Genomic DNA, 20,335 nt, shown 5'->3' on the forward strand with positions numbered 1-20,335 from the left:
TTATCACACTAAGAAACAATTTTAATTTGATTTTATAAAACTGTAATATGCATGGACATTGGACATCATGATGTGCAGAAGTAAGTTATGCCCTGTATAGATAGAATGGATGTCAAATATTAGTTGCAATAAGAGGTCTCTCTTCTTGTTTTACTAATGATTCATGGCATAATTAAGTGGATATTGGATCTCGTTCCTGGGAACCAAAAAGCCCTTGTCCCATTCTTTACTAAGTGAGTCTTACAATTTGGATTCACGGAAGGCAAACCAAAAATATAGTTGTATGCTGTATTCCAACACGAACTTCAGAGACTGCCACAGGACACAAAATAGACTTCAGAGGGAAATGCAGCCCGACCTCGCCACCAAAGGCACACGTGGCCGCAGCTGTGCTTCCCCTTTTAGTGTCCTTCTGCTTCTCAGTCTTGCCGAAAAATGTTCGGGCTCCGAATCTGGCAGCCAGTGAAGGGCGCGGAGACAGCAGCATGAGGAACAAAATTCGGCTGTGTGTTGCCTTGTTTCACAGCAGGGACCTAAGACATTCCAGAGTCCCTTCAAGGACAGGAAAAACCGAGACAGAATAAAAATGCTAACTTGCTCTCTCACACAGTGTTGTTTTGTTTTTCCCTTAAAAAGTTTATCCCCCTACTGATTTTGTTCATCAGGTTAAATTGTAGCAATGAGACGAACAATTTTATATTAGGTTAAAAAAGTGAAAGTCACTGTATGTTTCTATAAAATAACCACGAATTTAACATGTGAAAATAACCAATTGCTCATGTGCTGGGAATTAAGGATGTTATTTTTAATTTTATGTGTTGTAGTTCTGTAAACCTCCCAAATTCTATATAATAAGTGCATCCTGCATTCACAATGTTTTCATAATTTTATTTCCATAAAATCATAGTATAAGCGCCTGTGTTTGGGGAAAGGTGGAACCAGGAAGCAAGAGAACAGAGAATGAGTACAGGCTTATCATTATTAAGACATTTGCTAAGACAAACTAGCATTCCATATTCCTGAAGTCTGCAAGCAGTAGCAGAATTCTCTTAACACGCTTTGTCCTTATCACTGTCACATCGAATCCTGGAATTAAAATCGCAAACTCCTGCCTCCCCTCTTCAGCAGTGGCCAGGGCCCCAGGTGTTTTTTGCCTTTGGCCCCAACTCCTGGCTCAAATGCTGAGGAAAGAAAGCCTAGCAGCCTTTGCAGGCAGACCTTCTCCAGCTAATAAGTAGGTTATCCACATTTCCATTGCAAATGAAGGGACTGCATTTACAGTGTGAAACCCGAGACGCTGGAAAGAGGACAACCGTGACTAAAGTAAAAATGCCACCCTAATTATCAGGGAGCTCCGAAAGTGCCAGTCTCTTCCTGACTTCCTTTGAGGGTCTGCCCCTTTGGAAAAGGAAGTGTTCCTAATATTTCTGGTAACTTTGCTAAGGTATCATTCACTATTGCTGCTGGTTGGGGTGAGGGTGCCTTTGACTGTTTGCTTTGTCCTTCCAAGCAATTCTATCTTAAGACCCTACCTCCCTCTTCAGTGCTAACAGCTGATAATTTTTAAACTGCATGGGGGTGGGGGATCTCTGAGTTCCATGAAATTCGAATTTAATCAATAAGGTAATGTGACCAGACTTCTCTCTCCTCCACCACATGACCACCCCTCTGATTGCTCTTGGCCATTTTGTAACTTGCCTATTTTCTGAGCCATTCACCTGTTCAATGTTACCCCTGTAAAACATGGCCCTGGAGCCATCAGTGTATAGAAATTTCAGCTTTTCTTAGGTCATCAACTCCTAGAACTCAGATAAGAGCAAAAAGGTTAAAGACTAAGGAATAATTTCACAGTATTAAGAAGAAACTTGAAATGATGGCTAGTCAGTAGACACAAAACAAAGAAAAACACCCAAAGTGTGTTCTCAATTATGAAAACTCCACTGTTTAAGAGAGCGGCTTTAGCTACTCAGAACAGTGTCTCTAGATATTGATAAGACATGGAAGAGGGGATAAAAGAAGAGAGACAAGGAGGATTGTATCATCTATTAAAGTGCTAGTTTTCTGAAGAAAATAGGAACATGCTCTAGATCTGATACGTGATTTTTTAAGAGAATCCCTTTATAAGGGTAAATATCAGTATTGATATTTTAACACACTAGTATGTTTTCCAACAACCTCAGATGAGGAAAGATACTTTATCTATTTCACTTCCCTTTATGGTTTGTCTTCTAAAGATTTTTATGAAAGAGATTTAAAAAAAAATTACAACATATTCTAGTTGGTGGCTGCAATGAGCTGCTTACATACAGACCTTGGTTTCTGTTATCACATGCAATTAGTGCCCAGAAAATACACTGTGAAAACTACAAACAAATCGTGTGCCCCTCTATATGTGGAAAATATGAAACACAGTGGTACATATGCTTATGCTACATCTGTGGTTCTAAAACTGGAGCTAACATCAGAATTACTGGAAGGGCTTGTTGAAACACAGATTCTTAGTAGTACCCCCAGTTTCTGACATCAGAATTACTGGAGGAACTTGTTGAAGCACAGATTCTTAGTAGTACCCCCAGTTTCTGACATCAGAATTACCGGAGGAGCTTGTTGAAACACAGATTCTTAGTAGTACCCCCAGTTTCTGACATCAGAATTACTGGAGGAACTTGTTGAAACACAGATTCTTAGTAGTACCCCCAGTTTCTGACATCAGAATTACCGGAGGAGCTTGTTGAAACACAGATTCTTAGTAGTACCCCCAGTTTCTGACATCAGAATTACCGGAGGAACTTGTTGAAACACAGATTCTTAGTAGTACCCCCAGTTTCGGATTGAATAAGTCTGGGATGGGTCCTGACAATGTGCATTTCTACCATGTCCCTGGGTGATTCTGATGCTGCTAGGCTAGGGAATCACGCTTCAAAATCTATTCTTTTAGATCTTAGGGTGCTGAGAATCAGTGAGATATTATTCTTGTAGGAGAAAGGAAATCTTTCCACTGACAGATTGCAGGTTGAAATAGGTTGTTATTCCAATTAAAACTAAACTAGTTACATGTAACTGGCCCACTAACACATCGGCTTCTCCCCCTCTTTTACTGAAGTAAGGGGCAAGAGAACCCTGTTTCTTCAGCCGCTCCTTGGAGGAGGTTTGTTCTAGTTTCCTATTGCTGCTGTTACAAATAACTACAAACTTGGTGGCTTTAAATAACCTAAATATGTACACTAGCTTACCGTTCTTTAGGTCAAAACACAGATCTCACTAACTATAATCAAGAAATCAGCAGGGCTGTATATTTTTGAAAGTTCTGGGGGAGAATAAGTTTCCTGGCTTCCTCCAGTTTCCAAGACCTGCCCACTCTCCTTGGCTTCTGGCTCTTTTCCACCTCCAAGCCACATTGGCCACTGAGTCATTCTTACAAGGAAAACTCTTCCCAAGTAGCTCCCCTCCCCCGTGTAAGGACCCTTATGATTACACTGGTCCCATCTGGATAATTTTCCCATCTTAATCCCAGCCGATTAGCAACATTAATTCCATCTGCAGTCTCAATTTCCTTTTCCCCTGTGATATAAAATTCAGGGAATCAGGATGTAAACATCTTTGAGAGGCCATTATTCTGCTTATCATGGGATTTAAGAGTTGACTCCCATCAAAATAGTGTCGGAACACCTGGGAGACATCTTGTTACAAATCGGAATCTGTATTTTAGCAAAGATCCCCAGGAAATTAGCATGTACATGAAAGTAAAGAGAAGCAAGTAAAGAGAAGCCCCAATGCAGATAATCACCTTGCTCCTAGATATGAATCATTATTTAAAGGCAGCACATGTCAAGTCTAAATGCTAAGTTCCCGATTCAGTTTTTTGAGGTAGGTTACCCCCACACTCATTCATAACTACCCCAAATTTATTAAAGAATTGCTATGTAATAGACAACATAATAGATGCTGGGGGCACTGCAATATATACAATAAATGAGGCCCCTGCAGTGATGGGACTTATTTTCTTTTTTTTCTTTATCCTCACCCGAGGACGTTTTTCCATTTTTTGTTCAGATAGAGTGGGAAGGAGAGAGAAAGAGAGAAACATTGATATGAAAGGGACACATTGAGTGGTTGCCACCTGCACAACCCATCCAGGACTGGGGACAAACTGCAACTGAGGTACATGGCCTTAGTGGGAACCAAACCCAGGTCTCTCTGGACCGCAGGCCGATGCTCTAACCACTGAGCAAAACCGGCCAGGGCAGAACTTATTTTCTGTAGGAGGAAGACAGAAGAAAAAAGAAGAGCAAACAAAGAAATGTGCTCATGTTCCATAGGGTAAGTGCGAACAAAAACACAAGATCATGGGATGCAGTGCATTGAAGAGGACATTTTAGAAAGGGTGATCAGGAGGCTGGAAACATCAAGCTGAAACCTCAGTGATAGAAAGGAGCCAACCATGAAGAGTCAAGGAGAGTGTCGTAGGCAAGGCACACAGTGCCACATCCTGTAGGTAGGACTAAGCTTGGCGTGGCTGAAGGCGAGAAAGAGGGGAAGAGTGGTTCAAGATGAGGTTCTGAAGGTCTTCCAGGATGGCTCATATTGGGCGTTAGAGACTCCTTATGGTAAGAATTCTGCAATAAAAACCTTCAAGGCTTCCAGCGAGATGTTACGACCTACATTGTAAAGAAACTCATGGCTGCTGGGGAAGAATGGGCGGTGGAGACAGGGAATGGAAGCAGGTAAACCAATGACGTTGTTGCAATTGTCCAGGAAAGAGATAATGGTGGCTTGGACTGGATGGAGAGAAGTGGTTGGATTTTGGAGGTGGAGCTGACTGGATTTTCTGTGGGGCTGATATAGAGATGAGGGAAGGGAGCAATGAGATTGGTATCTAACTTCTATTGGGATCTTTCTTCACATTTTACTATGAGTTAAACTTCCATTTCAGGTTTTTCTAATACATGCCTTGTAGATTTTTCTAAAGCTAGTTGAAAAGTAAACACAGTTGTGCCACACAACACCACTCATTATTGGAACAGATGCAGGCTGGCTGTTGAAAGGGTTAGTAATGTTTTTAAAGGGTAAAGGTAAAAGCTTGCAATAGGTGGAAACTATAAAAAATGTGTTGCTTGCATGACCTTTGCTCAGCCCTCTGTTGAGTATGGATAAGAATTATCTGGATTATCCACAAGATAATGAATTACCCAGCAGATGCAGGATGAGGTACCAGACCAGTCCAACTGCAAAGTGGACAATGGGCCAGGCAGAGTACATCAGAAGGAACTGCCAGAAGCTAAGAGTAGAGTATATAACCTACACCCCAACTATTATTTGAGGCTGAACCCTTTTTGGCTCAACCCACCTGCACTCAGGCACATGCAATAAAGCCAATTTGCTCTACAATGGCCTCTACATTGTGAATGTGATCTCCCGCCAGCTGAGACCTTTTTTTTGGTGCCAAAACTCAGGAGGACGGTGAGGATCCTGCATAGGGGGCGACCATGGGCCCCCAAAGTCCTCCAGGCCTCCTTTTGGACCAGGATCAATCACATCCTCAGCTGGATACCTGACCTCCAACCTTTTCTGCCGATCCAGTATCAACACCAAACATTAATTCACTGGTGAGTATTATTTTGCCTACTGGTCTGATTCTCTGGGCTATACTGTTACCCCCGTCCAGACATAAGAGAGCCAGGTCTCTCCGTCACGTCTGTGTGATCGTCCCTCCTGAAATCCAGCACTGGCCGGGACACGCTCCTCGGGAACCTGATTCCCTTAGCTCACCACATATCTAGGGACACCTGATATGGGTGAGTTGTGTGTCTCTCTACTCTAGGGGAGAAGGGGTAATGCCTTCTTCTTCCACTAGTGTATCTGCTAGACCGCTAGGCCACAATATCTCACACCACAACATGGGAAATGCTCAATTGTCCATCCCTTGTGCAACATCCCTAGAATGTCTCCTAAAAAATCTACGGACCCTAGGGCTCGCTCAGGATTTACATCCCAAGCGACTCATATTTTACTGCAACACTGCGTGGCCTCAGTACAAATTAGACAGTGGGGCACAATAGCTTGAGAACGGCATTTTTGACATTCTCACCAACCTAGACAATTTCTGTCGAAGGCAAGGAAAATGGTCTGAGTTTCCTTCCAGGACCCTTTGCACTCAGATCACACCCCTCTTTACGAGATTCTTGCTCTCCCTGCCAAATCTTCCTACTCCACTTTAACCCTCCTAAACCTCCCTCTGAAGGTGGCTCGCTAATTTCTCCTGTTTCCCCCAAGATCCAGCAATCTTGCTCCACCACCTCCTCCCTCAGCCCCTCCAGCAGGGCCTCCTCCTCCAGCCCCTTTTGTGGGCCCCCCCTTACCTTAAACCTCCTTCTCCGGCTCCCACTCTTTTACAGTCCCAAATGATTCCCTCACACACGATGGGGAACTATCTTTCGTCCCTATCCATCCCCTACTTCAGCCCCCGTTTTAGATGCCCCCTGAGGGAAGCAGCGGGAGCTGAAGGGATTGCCAGAGTTCAAGTCCCCTCCTCTCTCTCAGATTTGTCCCAAATAAATAAAAGACTAGGATCCTTTACTGAGGATCCCACCAATTATACTTCGAGGACCTTACCCAGTCCTATGATCTAACTTGGAATGATAGTCATGTTATTCTGTCTTCCACCCTTAATCTGGAAGATAAAAATTGAGTCTGGGTTAATGCCCAGGGCCATGCTCCCGCTAACCCAGTAGGGACTGAAGCCAGGACCCCAGGTGGAATTATCAGGACAATGAGGCTCGTAGGAAAGCCAGGGACCACATTATAATTTGTCTCATTGAGGAAAAATAAAAAAGCCTCACACAAGGCCATTAACTATGAAAAACTCTGAAATAATCCAGGAAGGTTTGAAAGGAATGAAAACCCTGCCACCTTTCCATCCCCCTTACACAGGCTATGAGAAGATACACTAACTTAGATCCCACGAGCCCAGAAGGGACTGTCATTTTAAACCTGAGATTTATCTCTCAGTCGGCCCCAGACATTAGAAGAAAGTTACAAAAACTTGAAGATGGCCCTCAAACCCCTCAACGGGAACTTCTAAATCTATCCTTTTAGATTTTTAATAATCATGACGAAGAAGCTAAACAGCAATGAATGGCAGGATTCCAATGCCTGCCTCTGCCATCAGAGGCCCCACTAATCAAAGGGGTCAGCAAACCCCCTTCAGGGGACAGAAGAAGGGCACCCACCAGGACCAGCAGAACGAACCCCCAGGTCCCTGCTTTAAATGCAGTCAGACTGGCCATTGGGTGAGGCAGTGCCCCAATCCTCAACCACTGCCTAAGCCACGTCCTCAACGTGGGGAACCCCACTGGAAGTCGGACTGCAGACAGACTGCACAGAGTTGGTCCTCATTCCTTCCTGGGGCTGGAGGAATGGCAATCCAGGCCTTGATCTGATTGGCCTGGGGGCTGAAGGCTGAAGGTGCCCAGGAATGGACGCTCTGGCCATCATCTCGAACTCTGAACCTTGGGTAACTCTGATGGTAGCAGGTAGGCCAATTTCATTTTTAATCGATACCAGGGCAACCTACTCTGCCCTCCCCAAGTTCAGGGGACCTCTGCAATGCTCTCGGTTTTCAGTTGTGAGAATTGACAGCCAAATATTGCAACCCAGGGCAACCAGATACTCACTTGTTCTTTAGGCCCTTATATCTTTCTCCACTCTTTTTTAGTGTTACCAGCCTGCCCCACTCCCTTGTTAGGGCGGGACATTCTGTCTAAACTCCACGCTACTTTCACCTTTACTCCTTCTATCCCCACCAACCACTCTCACTCTTTACTTTGTCTCCTCCAAGAATCTGCTTCTTCTCCTAACATAATCCACCTGCCCCCTGCACCTGCGCCCTCTTGAGGGGGCAGGGCAGGGTCCAAGGCCTTGCTGGCCTCCTGTGAAATACCACTACTCTTATCGTTCTTTTCACTGACCCCGAGGGGCTCTCACTCCTGGCCAAGCGCTTGGCTGTGCCAGCTGGGTGGAGCCTGCTCTGGGGAAAGTGCTAGGTGGGGAGTTTGACTGGGATGGTGCACCTGTCCATTGGTAGCACAGGTGTCCTAAGGCGAGCTCAAGGAGGACAGAAACCTCCCCTGGAGAAGAAGGGCAAAAGCTCACTTGATCTTTTTATTTACTTTTAATTAATTAATTAATTAGTTTATTTTTGTTACGGATTTTTCTCATTTTTCCCCTCATTGACATCCTCCTCCCAATCCCGCTCCCCACCCAGCATTATTGTCTATATCCTTGTTTAAAAGTTCTGTGGTTTTTCTCTTCCCTCCCCCCACATCCTCCTCTTCTGAGGTTTGTCAGCCTGCACCCCACTTCCATATCTCTGGGTCTATTCCTCAGCTTGTTTTGTTCATTATATTCCACATATAAGTGAGATCATGTGATATCTGTCTTTCTCTGATTGGCTTGTTTTGCTTAGGATAATACTCTCCAGGTCCTTCCACGTCATCTCAAATTTCACTGGATCTTGATTCTCAGTATGAATACAGACCATGAAGGTGGGCACCATGTATAATATTGCTCACTATCTCACTATAACCTTATGAGGGGTACCTGTAATCGAACTGTTCTTGATGTGTCTAATACCTACAGTGGAAGTTTATATGTGCAAACTCAGAGGGATTTAAAGCAATACCAAGAAAATCATCCCAGGGAAATTAGTCGCTGTCCAGGGTGCAGTTCTGCTGGGGGCATAGCCCTCTCCTCCCTCTATCATGGTTTAATCATTCGAGCCTTACTGTGGATCTGTCAAACACCTCCCTAGCCCGAATATGACTGGACTACTTTGCTTACCAGTGGGAATGATGTTTATAGGTGCATCAAACATTTGTGCCCCTAGGAGAGGAATTGCTATTCAATACCTAAACCCAGAAAAACAGGGTGGCTTATGGGCAGTAGAATATGTCACCCCAGCCAAGACCTTAATCCATTCTTTCATCCCTAATTCAACCTCATCAAGCCCTGAGCCCAGAAGCCATCATAAGGCAAAAAGGGGAGTCGGACTCCTCATAGCAGGAGTCATAGCTGCAATGACCACTGCAGGCCTCGTGGGAGGAATTACTTATAATGCCATACAGCAAAAAACATAACTGCCACCATGGCAAATAGAGATAGAGATACAGGTGAAAATTTCAAACTTCTTTCGAAATCTCTTGACTCTCTTGCCTGCATGGTAATAGAGACTATGTCCTAGCCAAAGAAGGAGGTCTATGCATGATAACAAATACATCTTGTTGCTTCTATGTTAACTCAACTGGACAAGTCGAGGAGAGGACACAATAAATTCTAGATAATGCCCAGTGGCTAAAGGAATTCAGTCAGGATCACCTAGCCCAATCTGTCTGGAAAAGTGTAGATGCAGCCTTGCCTAAATTACCTTGGATACCCCCTTTTGTAGGGCCCCTAATATTAGCCTACTTACTATTGCTTTTCGGACCTGCCTCTTGCACCTGTTACTAGGTTTGTACAAAATAGACTGCAAATTTTAGTCAACCAGACAGTTGGACAATTTGTTCTAGCACAAGTAAAAGGACCCTATGGCCCCATTCCCCAAGAAGTTATCTAACAAATTCTTTTTAGGCGTCCATGACTACCCGGCACCTGCAGGAAGTAGACAAAAAGAAATTTCGTCCCTTTTCCCTTTTTATCATCGTTATAAGATGGGAATAAAAGGTTTAGTAATGTTTTAAAGGGTAAAGGTAAAAGCTTGCAAAAGGTGGAAACTGTGGAAAATGTGTTGCTTGCATGACCTTTGGTTAGCCTTCTGTTGAGTATGGATAAAGATTATCTGGATTATCCACAAGACAATGAATCACCCAGCAGATGCAGAATGAGATACCAGACCAGTCCAACTGCAAAGTGGACAATGGGCCAGGCAGAGTACATCAGCAGGAACTGCCAGAAGCTAAGAGTAGAGTATATAACCTACACCCCAACTATTATTTAAGGCTGAACCCTTTTTGGCTCAGCTCGCCTGCACCCAGGCGCATGCAATAAAGCCATTTTGCTCTACGGTTGGCCTTGCGTTGTGGATGTGATCTCCTGCCGGCTCAGACCTTTTAGCTGTAAAATAACACCCTTTGAGCATGAGCAGCTGGGGTTTTGTGCTTGTTAAGGATGACTGCCTGGACTTCACAGTCTGCTACCCCCTGCTCCTCTGGGATGGGGAAACGATATCTATTCTGTTAATTAAGTCTTTCAGTTATTTTACCGATATGCCTTTCAGCTTCTTGGACTATTGGGATTGTTACAAGAGTATCTGAAACACCACAACAGGTGGTCAGTGATCCTCAGGGGCATCCTAGTGAGTGTGAGCCCAATCGGAGCGTTCCTTACCTCCCTCTTCTGTAACGCTGCCGCCACGGCTTTGATCACGGATTTCCTTATATTGGAAAAAATATGTTAAGCTGTCGCTTGTTTCTCTTCTGGGCATACCCCAGCTATTCTCCACACTCTACACAGAGTATATAAAACATATCTCATCATATCGTCTGCTTTAACATCCTTAAATGTTTCTCATTGCTCTTGGGATAAAAACCCCCTAATTCTTACAATAATAGGTAAAGTTCTGCTTGGTTTCTCTTACTCTTTAGCTTTCTTTCAGAAGATTCCCTATGTCCTGGACCTAGGCCACACTGGGTACCTTTCCCTTGCTGGAACTGTGCTTTCTCTGGCCAAAAAGAGTGTGGGCTGATTCCCAGCATCAGGGATGTTCTCCCACTCACTCTCTTAAACGTGTTAGTTCCTTAAACTTGCTAGTTCCCTCTGGAATCCCCCTGCTTAGGCTAAGTCCTTCTTCTCTCCTAAAACTGGGTTCCTTCCCTTTTGAACATTTACCCTCAGTTTGTGATCAGGCCTTTAGACCTGTGGTTCTCAAAGTGTGATTCCCAGACCAGCAGCATCTGTACCACCTGGGGACTTGTTAGACATGATAATGGTCACCCCAACCTATACCTCCTGAGTCAGAAACTCTGGGAATGGGGTCCAGCAATCTTGAGTTAAATAAGCTCTCCGAGTGATTCTGATGAAGGCTCAAGTTGGAGACTGCCCTTGTCTGTTTTTGCTCAAAGTTCCATTCCCTAGCTTCTAGTACAGCCTCTGGTTTGTAGTATGCTCTCAGTAATTATTTATTTAGGGAATAAAATGTAGCGAATTAAATCCTGACCTCTTTTTGGAGGGAAAAAAAATATCTTTTACTGTATAGCTAACATATCCAGAAATTCAAGTAAACTCCATAAATTTCTAGTCTTTGAATTTTTATTTTATCAAACTTTCTACTGAAATGTTATCAGAGTATCTTGGACAGATAGATGATCTTATTGTTTATTGATGGATTGAAGTAATGAAATAGATATAGTGGAGTAAATACATTTTATTGGAAATAACAGTCATATTAATATACTTAATGACTGTTGACAATATATGCCCATTGAAAAATCTCTGATACAAAGAAAACTTTAAAAATGACCTTTTTCACATATCTGGGGTGACATTATTGATCTTTTTGTGCCATCGTAACAGATAGAATATCCAATTTCTCCTAATGAAAATTTCTTTTGCTTTTGCCAGGTCATCCATCAAACATAGCTGGTAAGAAGTTTAAAATAAAAATTTAAAAATAATATCCACATAGAAAATAATTCTCATTCATAAAATGTTGATCCTAAACATGCCTCAAACGTTTTGCTCGGCTTATTATAGAATCCTGACTCCTATAACAATATGTCTGAGAGAGCTGACTCCCTTATCATGCATTAAAGACAAGAGTCCTGTGAACTTCAGGAAAGCCACGCTCTGTCTTCATAAACCTGCCTGCAAGGCATGCTGGGGCGCTGAAGTATTTGCTCCACTTCCTTTGCTCAAGAGAAGGCCCTGGCTGTGAACTTGGGCAAATATTACCTTCTGGCTTTACCAGCCAGGTAGGAGCAGCCTCTGAACACTGGTTCTTTGTGCTGAATTTGTGCTCAGAGGTGCAGGTTCCTTTGTTTCACCAAAGGGTGCTGGCCAACACCCTTGGAAAAAGAAACTGTTTGGAATAATATACTTTCTGCTAAAATGTATTACATCATGCTAATTAAAGTTGTTTATTAAGGACAAGAATGTACACGTGCCTTGCAGGCTGCTGTTGGAAGAGCTGCCTCCTGCAAGGGTTTGTATTCAGTTCCTAAGCAGGAGAAAAGCCTAACAGGTTTCCAGAGTGAAATCTGACCTGCATTCTCAAACTGAATTTGCACCTTTTAGAACACAGGGTTGGCATTTACTCACCTCTAAAATGCCCTGATTTCCAGCCTAGGACCTGAAATGAAAGTACTTCAAAAGCAACAATGTGGAACCATTTTTTTTTTTAAACTCAACCCACATGGAATAGTTACCATGTGAAGCCACAGAAGTGATGACCCCAGGCAATGAAACAGCAACTGGAACCTTAGTCATCTGAGCATGAAGCTCACTTATGCCAACACCCTTCACACAGGGAAGTTTCTAAACTCAGAGAATTCTCATCTGGTAGTAAGACATACATTTTATATTGATTACTGTGCTATTAATGTTATAACCTCTTACTTTATTGATCATATGTAGTTTTTATGAAATTTGCTAAGTAACCAAAATTTCCATCAAGCAGATTCTATTTTTTAAATTAATTTCCACTATTTTTATGTATTTCTGTGAAGAAAAAGAAAAAGCCCTTAAGTTGGTAATTCTGTCTTGTTTGCTAGAACAATGACAAGTACAGAGGAGGGGCTGGATCACCACATGTTAAGGGAATAAATGAATGGGGGTGTTGGCCAGATTTGTGGTGTGTTGGATATCACAGGCGGTCAGTAACATTACTATCATTTGTGGCCTTTATTTTGTAAAGATTTCCCCAGGCTCCAGGAATTGTGTTTATTCCAGGTGGTCCAAAGCCCTCAGACTTTAACCCTTTCTTACTCTGAGCCATGGTTCTTAGACTTCATTATGCATCAGAATCAACTAAATAGTTCTGGCGTGGAACCCAGGATCTGCATTTTTGTTGTTGTTGTTAATCCTCACCCTAGGATATCTTCAACCAAGAATCTTTTTCCATTGATTTTTAGATAGAGCAGAAGGAAGGGAGAGAGAGAGAGAGAGAGAGAGAGAGAGAGAGAGAGAGAGAGAGAGAGAGAAACATTGTTATAAGAGAGACACACTGATTCGTTGCCTCCCCCATGACCCCAACTGGGGCAAGGAATCAAAGCTGCATCTCAGGTACATGCCCTTGATCTGGAATCAAACCCTCAACCCTTGGGTCCGCAGGCCAATGCTCTAACTGATGAGCCAAACTGGCCAGGGCCAGGATCTGGCTTTTTAACAAGCATTTGATTGGGCTTATGGACCACATTTTGAGAAATGCTATCTGCAATTCAGGTGTTTGTATAAAGGCTATAGTATTTTACTTTACCATCTGAAGTTCTAATTAAAACATGGATCCTGGAGCCTGAAAGGGGCTCTGGGTTATAGAAGATAAACTATAGGTCCTCAGTTCGGTCAACTAAAAATATGACACAAAATAAGGGTCACCAGAATCACAAATCCTTCTCTGGAAATATCCTCCCCCAAAATATGTAGTTTTATTGTGACATACTTTACTTCAGGTCAATTATAAAATTGGAAAGCATATAGGTTCTCAAATTTCATTAGTTTTCTTTCTCCTCTTATATTCCTGATTATTAGAACATATTTATAAAAAATATTTTCAGAGGTAAAAGTATTATAGAGTGCTGACTGTAAGGCTATTTTGTAGGAAAGTGACTACTATGTTCTGGCTGAGAGCTGCGGCTCTGCTATTCAAAACAATTGTTCGTGTGCTGCTTTCATGATTTTGGCTAACACCAAGCAGCATCTGCTGTCAATGTTTTTTTCTGACTGACTCCTCTTTTAAGTAAGTTTTTATTTTTCATGAGCAAAAGTGTTTGTGAAATAAAAAAAATTCATGTGCTAGTTATATATTTCTAATGTTTTTCATAAGTGTTCAAATAAAAATCAATTATATGTTTCACCTCACATCATCCAGGTACCCCACCTTGGGAAACCGGATGCAGGAGATGCTAGGATTTACTCTCGAAGAGCTTAAAATCTACCTCAGGAAACTGAGCATCTGCTACAAGACAATAAAGACAAGGCAGGAGACATGAGTTGTTGGTGAGAGAGAACGCTCATCAAACATTTGTAGGAAGCTAATTTTTGTAGCAATAACATTAGATTTATTTGTACTCTTTGATCCAGTAATTCCACTTCTGTGAACTAGCCCCTGTGTATTAAAAAAATTGGAACCATCCTGAAAGTCAAAATTAAAGGAATGATTATATTATGATACTTGTGTATCATTGAATGCGACAAAGTCACTAACATCATCTTTAGAAAGATTTTTTAATGGCAAATGCAAATATTTTTAATATAATGCAAGGTGTGTAAAATAAGATAGAGTTTGATCTCAACTATGGTAAATAGAATCCTTAGAAGATGGGGAATATGACAAAATTAAACAGAATATATTTTTCCTTGGTAGTGAGATTATGGATAATATTTACTTTTTCAATCTATACGTTTTTATATTTTCTCAGTTTTATAATTATATAAATATAAATATATAAAATATAACAATTTATCAAAGTAATCACAGTTCATAAGTATTAGGAAATAAATATTTTAAAAGAACAAAAAACCAAAGTAATTAGCACAAGCTAATTAAAATCTTACTGCAGTTCAGGGACGATTTCATGGGGAAAGTGAAAAGCTGAGACTGGGAAACAATAAAATACTTCAAAAGAAGTTGAATTGATAACCACTGTAAAGGATGGGTGTCTATGTCACAGAAGTTCATGATTTTCTTTCTGTGACCACACAGATGAACAAACAGAGGGGATGTGGTGATACGGGATAGAAGTTACTATTGGCTTGTCATTGCTACAGAGAGATCGACCTAAATCTCTGAACTAGAAACTGAACTAGAAACTCTATAAAGGTGGAAGAAAACCATTCTAGAGAGAGGACCAGGAGAAAAAAGAACCTAGAGAATAAAGAGAAATTCATGCAAACCAATGGTGAGAATTAGCCAGAATAGAAACACCCCTGAGAGCAGACAAGAGACAAGGACAGCACAGGGGCTTTTACGGCATTTGTCTTGAAGTTTTGTCAGGGAAGAGAGGTGTCGCCAGGGTGTGCAGGCAGAGGACTGTGGACTGAGGTTACCTGGTACCTGTATAGAATATATTTTAATCTGATCACAAGGGTTAGTCTAGAGGTTTGAATGCTTCCTCAGGAATTCAGGAGGTAGAGCTGCTGTGTCCCAGCTGACGTCAGCTAAGGGACAGTGGTTGTCACCTCGGAGGTTGTAACGGTGAGGAGGGCCCCAGGCATGGTTTAGCAATGTCCTGGCAGAGGCAGATGGGAGTCATGATTTCATAAGCTGAATTGAGTCATGCAGAGTTGAATAACAGGAAAATATGTACATGGGTTTATACATTCTTCTTTTATACGCTGTACTTTTCCTTCTCTGAACTTCCCTCCTGGTGTGGCAAATTTGTTTTCCTGGTTGGTTAAATGTACACTGCACAGAAGGAGCACTAGTATAGACCCAGGGCTGCTGTCTTTGGAGACACTGCTTGCTCTTCTGTCATTTTTTGGGGGAGGGGGAAAATTTGGGGGAACTTCTTGGGACAGGAAACCCTGAGTTGGACTCCTGGGCTAATTCTTTGGATAAATCACTTATGAGTAGCCTTAGATCCTTTATTGCTGCTTCTGAGAATAGTACTAACTACTAAAATAGGAATTCAGCCTTTGGGGAAATTAGACCACCATTTATGGAATAGAGTGATTGTTCTATGAAAGGCTATGGTTTAGCAGTCTTTAGGAACATCTTTATTCAATTTCTCATTTAATGTTTCAACTGGTGATTTATATTATTGATCGTGTTGTTCAGATATCATGCTTAGAATGACATAGTGCTGGGGTATAATCTCCAGATGACTGACTGCTAGAATAACATATAAGACAGATACATAGTTACCCAGTAAGGAATGTCCTCTCATTCACGAAGATCCAAGAAGAGCACTGGTGGGCCATCATAGTCACCTTTTCTCCCTTTTTGAGGTCATCTAAGGATACCCTAAAACATTAGAATCATATTAATGACATGTTACTGTGATGCATTCATAAATCAGTTTCTGACTTAAATTGAATTTTCTTGGTGTGTCATCGCTAGTGTGTAAAAGTATTTGGGGGGGGGACTGTTTAAATAGTGTTTCATGTATGGACATAAGGGTTGGCTTGGGGAGGGAAGGAAAGAGAAAATATTTTTTGTCATGTGTCTACTATGGGTCTTATACTGTTTGTGAGACTGTATAGACCTTATCTCACTGAATCTTCAAATCTCCCAGCAAGGTCTGCATGTTATTACCTCCATTTCAAACTCTCAGTAAGTAGTGGAGCAGATCATTTGAAGCATAACCTAAATGTCTTCAATTCCTCTGCTTTTTTCCTTTTCACCAACGTTGTTTTTGCAGTTTGTAAAAGGTTATATATAGATTAAAATTTTTTAATTTTTCTATAAATCAGTCTATGCTAAGATTCTTTTCAAGGACTTTTTTTCCTATTTCTAAGGGAATTAATGCTGAGAAAAATAAGATGTTCTCTAAAATTTTTAATTGTAAGAAAACAAGGTTAGAGTTCAGAGTTATAACTAAAACTCACTTTGAGTGAGTTTATAAATGGCCTCCTCCAAACCTCTTTTTTATGATTACTCATAAAATAATTTGTTTTGAGAACAAGTAATAATGTTTAAAGATTCTCTGTTCCTATTCCTCAATATGTGCTTTTGAGAAAAATCTATTGTGTCTCTTTTGATATCACCTTCCATTTTAAACTGAAAATTATATTCTTCATGTAATTTAGGGGGAATAGTAGTAAAGGAAGAGGAACAAACACATTAATTTTGACAGTCTCTAATTAAAGACAATAAAGAGGGCATTTGAAGAAATATTAGATAAACCACAAATATATGAACTTGACAAATGGTCTCCCTCAGTAATCAATTTGAGAAACTGACAGCTGTGGGGGGGGGGGAGGGAGAGAGAGAGAGAGAGAGAGAGAGAAAGAAGACAGGGCAGAACAGTAGTTCTATGAAAGTAGAGTACAAACCACTACGTTGGCCCATGATAATGCTAATAATTTGCAAATTTATTAGTGAAATTATGGGTCCAAGTTATGCTGGTAATCACCTTACAGTTGATGACTGTATTACCTACACTCCTGGTAATGAATGATTTTAGTATGTCCAAATTTGGCATTACTCCTATCATAAAGAATCTTGTTTCTGAATTTTTTCTATTTGATTTGGAATACACTGTAAGGATTTTTTTTCCTTTTTCAATTTATCTATAGTTCTGATGCTACCAGGTTTTAGCGATTTAAAAGTTATCCTCCTGTTTCATCTCTCTATAAATGTGCTTAGAAGCACATTACTGAGAAGTAGAAAAAGAAAAAACGAGAAGGCACATGAAGAATTCTGCCCAGCTGAAGTAACATTTCTGAAGTCTTGCTAGTTATATGTTATAGTAAGATATTTATGAAAAACATTGAGATGTCTTGCTGTTATTATATTTTAAAATAACATCTACAGAGACTTGCAGAAAAAAATTGTCAGCTTTAAATGTCTATTGACTTAGCAACTCAATGTTATTTTCTCTAAGAAAATACTAAATCCCAAAGGCTTCTGTGGTCCCCAAACAGGCATTTTTGCAATTGCTGACATTTTTGTGGCAATGTGGGAACACAAGATAGCTGTAGCAGAGGACAGATCCTAGGGCAGTGTTTGGGGGTGTGAAGAAAACAGAAAACTGGACTAGGTACACTGAAAAGTACAGAATGTAGGAGCCCAAGGCAAGGAGGAGTGGGACAATTTGGTAAGTCTGTTTTTGGAGTGTTTCTAGAAAGAATTTTCTCCTGTAAGATTCTGTGTAAGGAAACATATTCCTTCTATGACAGAAATTCAATCCAAACTGGCTGGACCCTGCCCATTCCTGCAAACATGACTTTAAGTTTTTAGGCAGCTAAAATCAAGCTCACACTCGCAGGGTTGACTAAGTGTGATGTAGCATCACCGACATCTCCTCAGGCTCTGGAAACTGTGGTCAGATATAAATAATATCCTCCTTTAGGTTATCATATAAATGACATTAAGTTATAGCCAGAGATTTTAAGTAAAGTAATTTCTAGTCATTCCATCTTGCAGAAATTGAATATTTAATTACATTGCATCAAGCCTGTAGAATCACAAGGGATATAGCCGGAATTAAAAGGTAGGCTGGAGAGAAAAGATCAATTTTTTATTTTAAAAAAGAGGGGGTGGGATTTCCTTCTTTCCCTTCTGAACTATATTATTTTAGTTGGGGTAGGGTGTGTGGAAGACTTTTCATGTTTTTTTTTTTTTTCTCCAGGAGAATAGCAGTCCAAAAACAAAGAAAAAAAAGAAAAGCTATTCTCACAAAGTTTCAGATCCATATTTTTCCTTATAGCACATTATTAGTTTGAAATCCCATGATCTACTTGAAATCTAGGAGCACATCTCACAAAGCATATTGTAATAGTCTCTAAGTTGAATAGCTGACTAGTTTCCCATTATGCTTTTACATTCTGATCTCACATCATCTTCTTGTTCACAAACCTTCCTGGGATCTCATTCTTAGCAAGTGTAACCCAGGTCCCTTAAACTGATATTCAGACTTTCTGCAATTGCACTCAAACCTACCTTTTCCAACTCAAACTTAAAACTTTTCTTTAATACCAGACCTTCTATTCTAGTGGAATCTCCAACCACTGAGTCTTCTCACTTCTTTCTTTGCACAAAAGGACCCTTGTCACTTCAGGTTCAGATTTCTGCTTCCTTCTGGTCCCTGCTCAAGTGGGGCCTTATCAAATCTCCCATACCTATTATCTACACTCTTGTGATGCCATTTTCTGCATTCAACTTTGCATTGTTATTCTTCTTATTATTATTGGTATGTATTATTATTGGTATTATTATTATTATTATTATTATTATTATTGGTACGTATTTGGTTCCTAGCGGGAACTAAACCTGGGACTCTGGTCGGCAGACCGATGCTCCAACCACTGAGCCAAACCGGCCAGGGCTGCATTGTTATTATTGATTTATGTCTTTTCTAGTTATATCTTCTTGCTCAAAGAATGTGTTCCTCTAGTTGGGAATGCCATCCTCTTTGATAGCACATTATTTGGAGGACGGGGATCTCATGGAGAGGACTCAAGCCAGGAGGGTCAGAAGCTCAGGAAACTGGGCAAACTAACTCTGTCGATCAGAAACTACATGAGCATTTTAGGCTTCCTTGGGACAGAGACACAGCATGCTCCATGAGCTCAGCAAATCCCAGTTATTCATTCATAGGATTTAGTCTGGGTTGTTTGATTATACAGCTCTTGCTCTTGTTTTTAAAATCTGAGATTTATCCTTAGATTAGTCATTCTATTCACCCACAAAAAAGAGTTATTGATACACCCATGTAAGATTTCCCCAGTGGTCACCTTGCTGTCTAAACACTATCTTCTCCATCCTGAATCCAAAGTATTTATCATCTAGTCCTTTAATTTACCCCTCCTTGCACCTCTTCTACATTCTAGTAGTTCACTTTCTCTCATTATTTTCTCTGCCTCTTAGCAGCATTTGACAAGGTTGACTGTTCCCTCCTTTTGAAATGCTTTTTTTCTTAAGGCTTGTTAAGCAACCACAACAACTTTGCCTTATTTTCTTGCTGTTTCATTGCCTCAACATTTTAGCCTTCTCTGCGGACTCCTCTAACAATCATAAAACGTTGACGTGTTCTGTCCTTGGCCATCACCTCTCTCTGCACTTTCTTCCAGGTAATTTAATCCATCTCCAGCCCAGCCTCGCAGTTGAGCTCCAGACCCATGTCACTGTGTACTTACAACTTTGGATGTCTAACAGCCATCTCAACAACACTGTGGCCAAAACAGAACTAACTGACAACCCATGCCCCAAATTTTTCCCTATCTGCCCAGTTAAGCACCAAAACGAAGATCAGTCTTATTTTTTCTTCTTTCATCATATCTAGATTACAATCCAGAAGTAAGTTCTCTTGATTGTACCTCCATATGTAACCTGAACTCAAAAGCTTCTGTTTCCAGAGCTACTACTTTGAGCCAAGCCACCACTGTCTTTCTCCTGGATTATTTCATCAGCCTCCTGACTCGTCTGCCTGCGCCCACATTGTGGCCAGCATTCCATTCTCCACAT

General features: G+C 41.1%; 1 protein-coding gene across 1 annotated transcript in view; it reads right to left on the reverse strand.

Annotated features, from left to right (window-relative positions):
- Window positions 1-20,335, reverse strand: part of RASSF6 (Ras association domain family member 6) — a 66,808-nt gene that overhangs the window by 29,004 nt on the left and 17,469 nt on the right. The window contains exon 2 of the mRNA XM_036255536.1: window positions 16,073-16,171. Coding sequence (XP_036111429.1) covers window positions 16,073-16,171 — 99 coding nt within the window. The remainder of the gene's footprint in view (window positions 1-16,072; window positions 16,172-20,335) is intronic.

This window comes from Molossus molossus, unplaced genomic scaffold, assembly GCF_014108415.1.
Source record: "Molossus molossus isolate mMolMol1 unplaced genomic scaffold, mMolMol1.p scaffold_m16_p_1, whole genome shotgun sequence".
In the NCBI taxonomy this organism is placed as follows: Eukaryota; Metazoa; Chordata; class Mammalia; order Chiroptera; family Molossidae; genus Molossus; species Molossus molossus.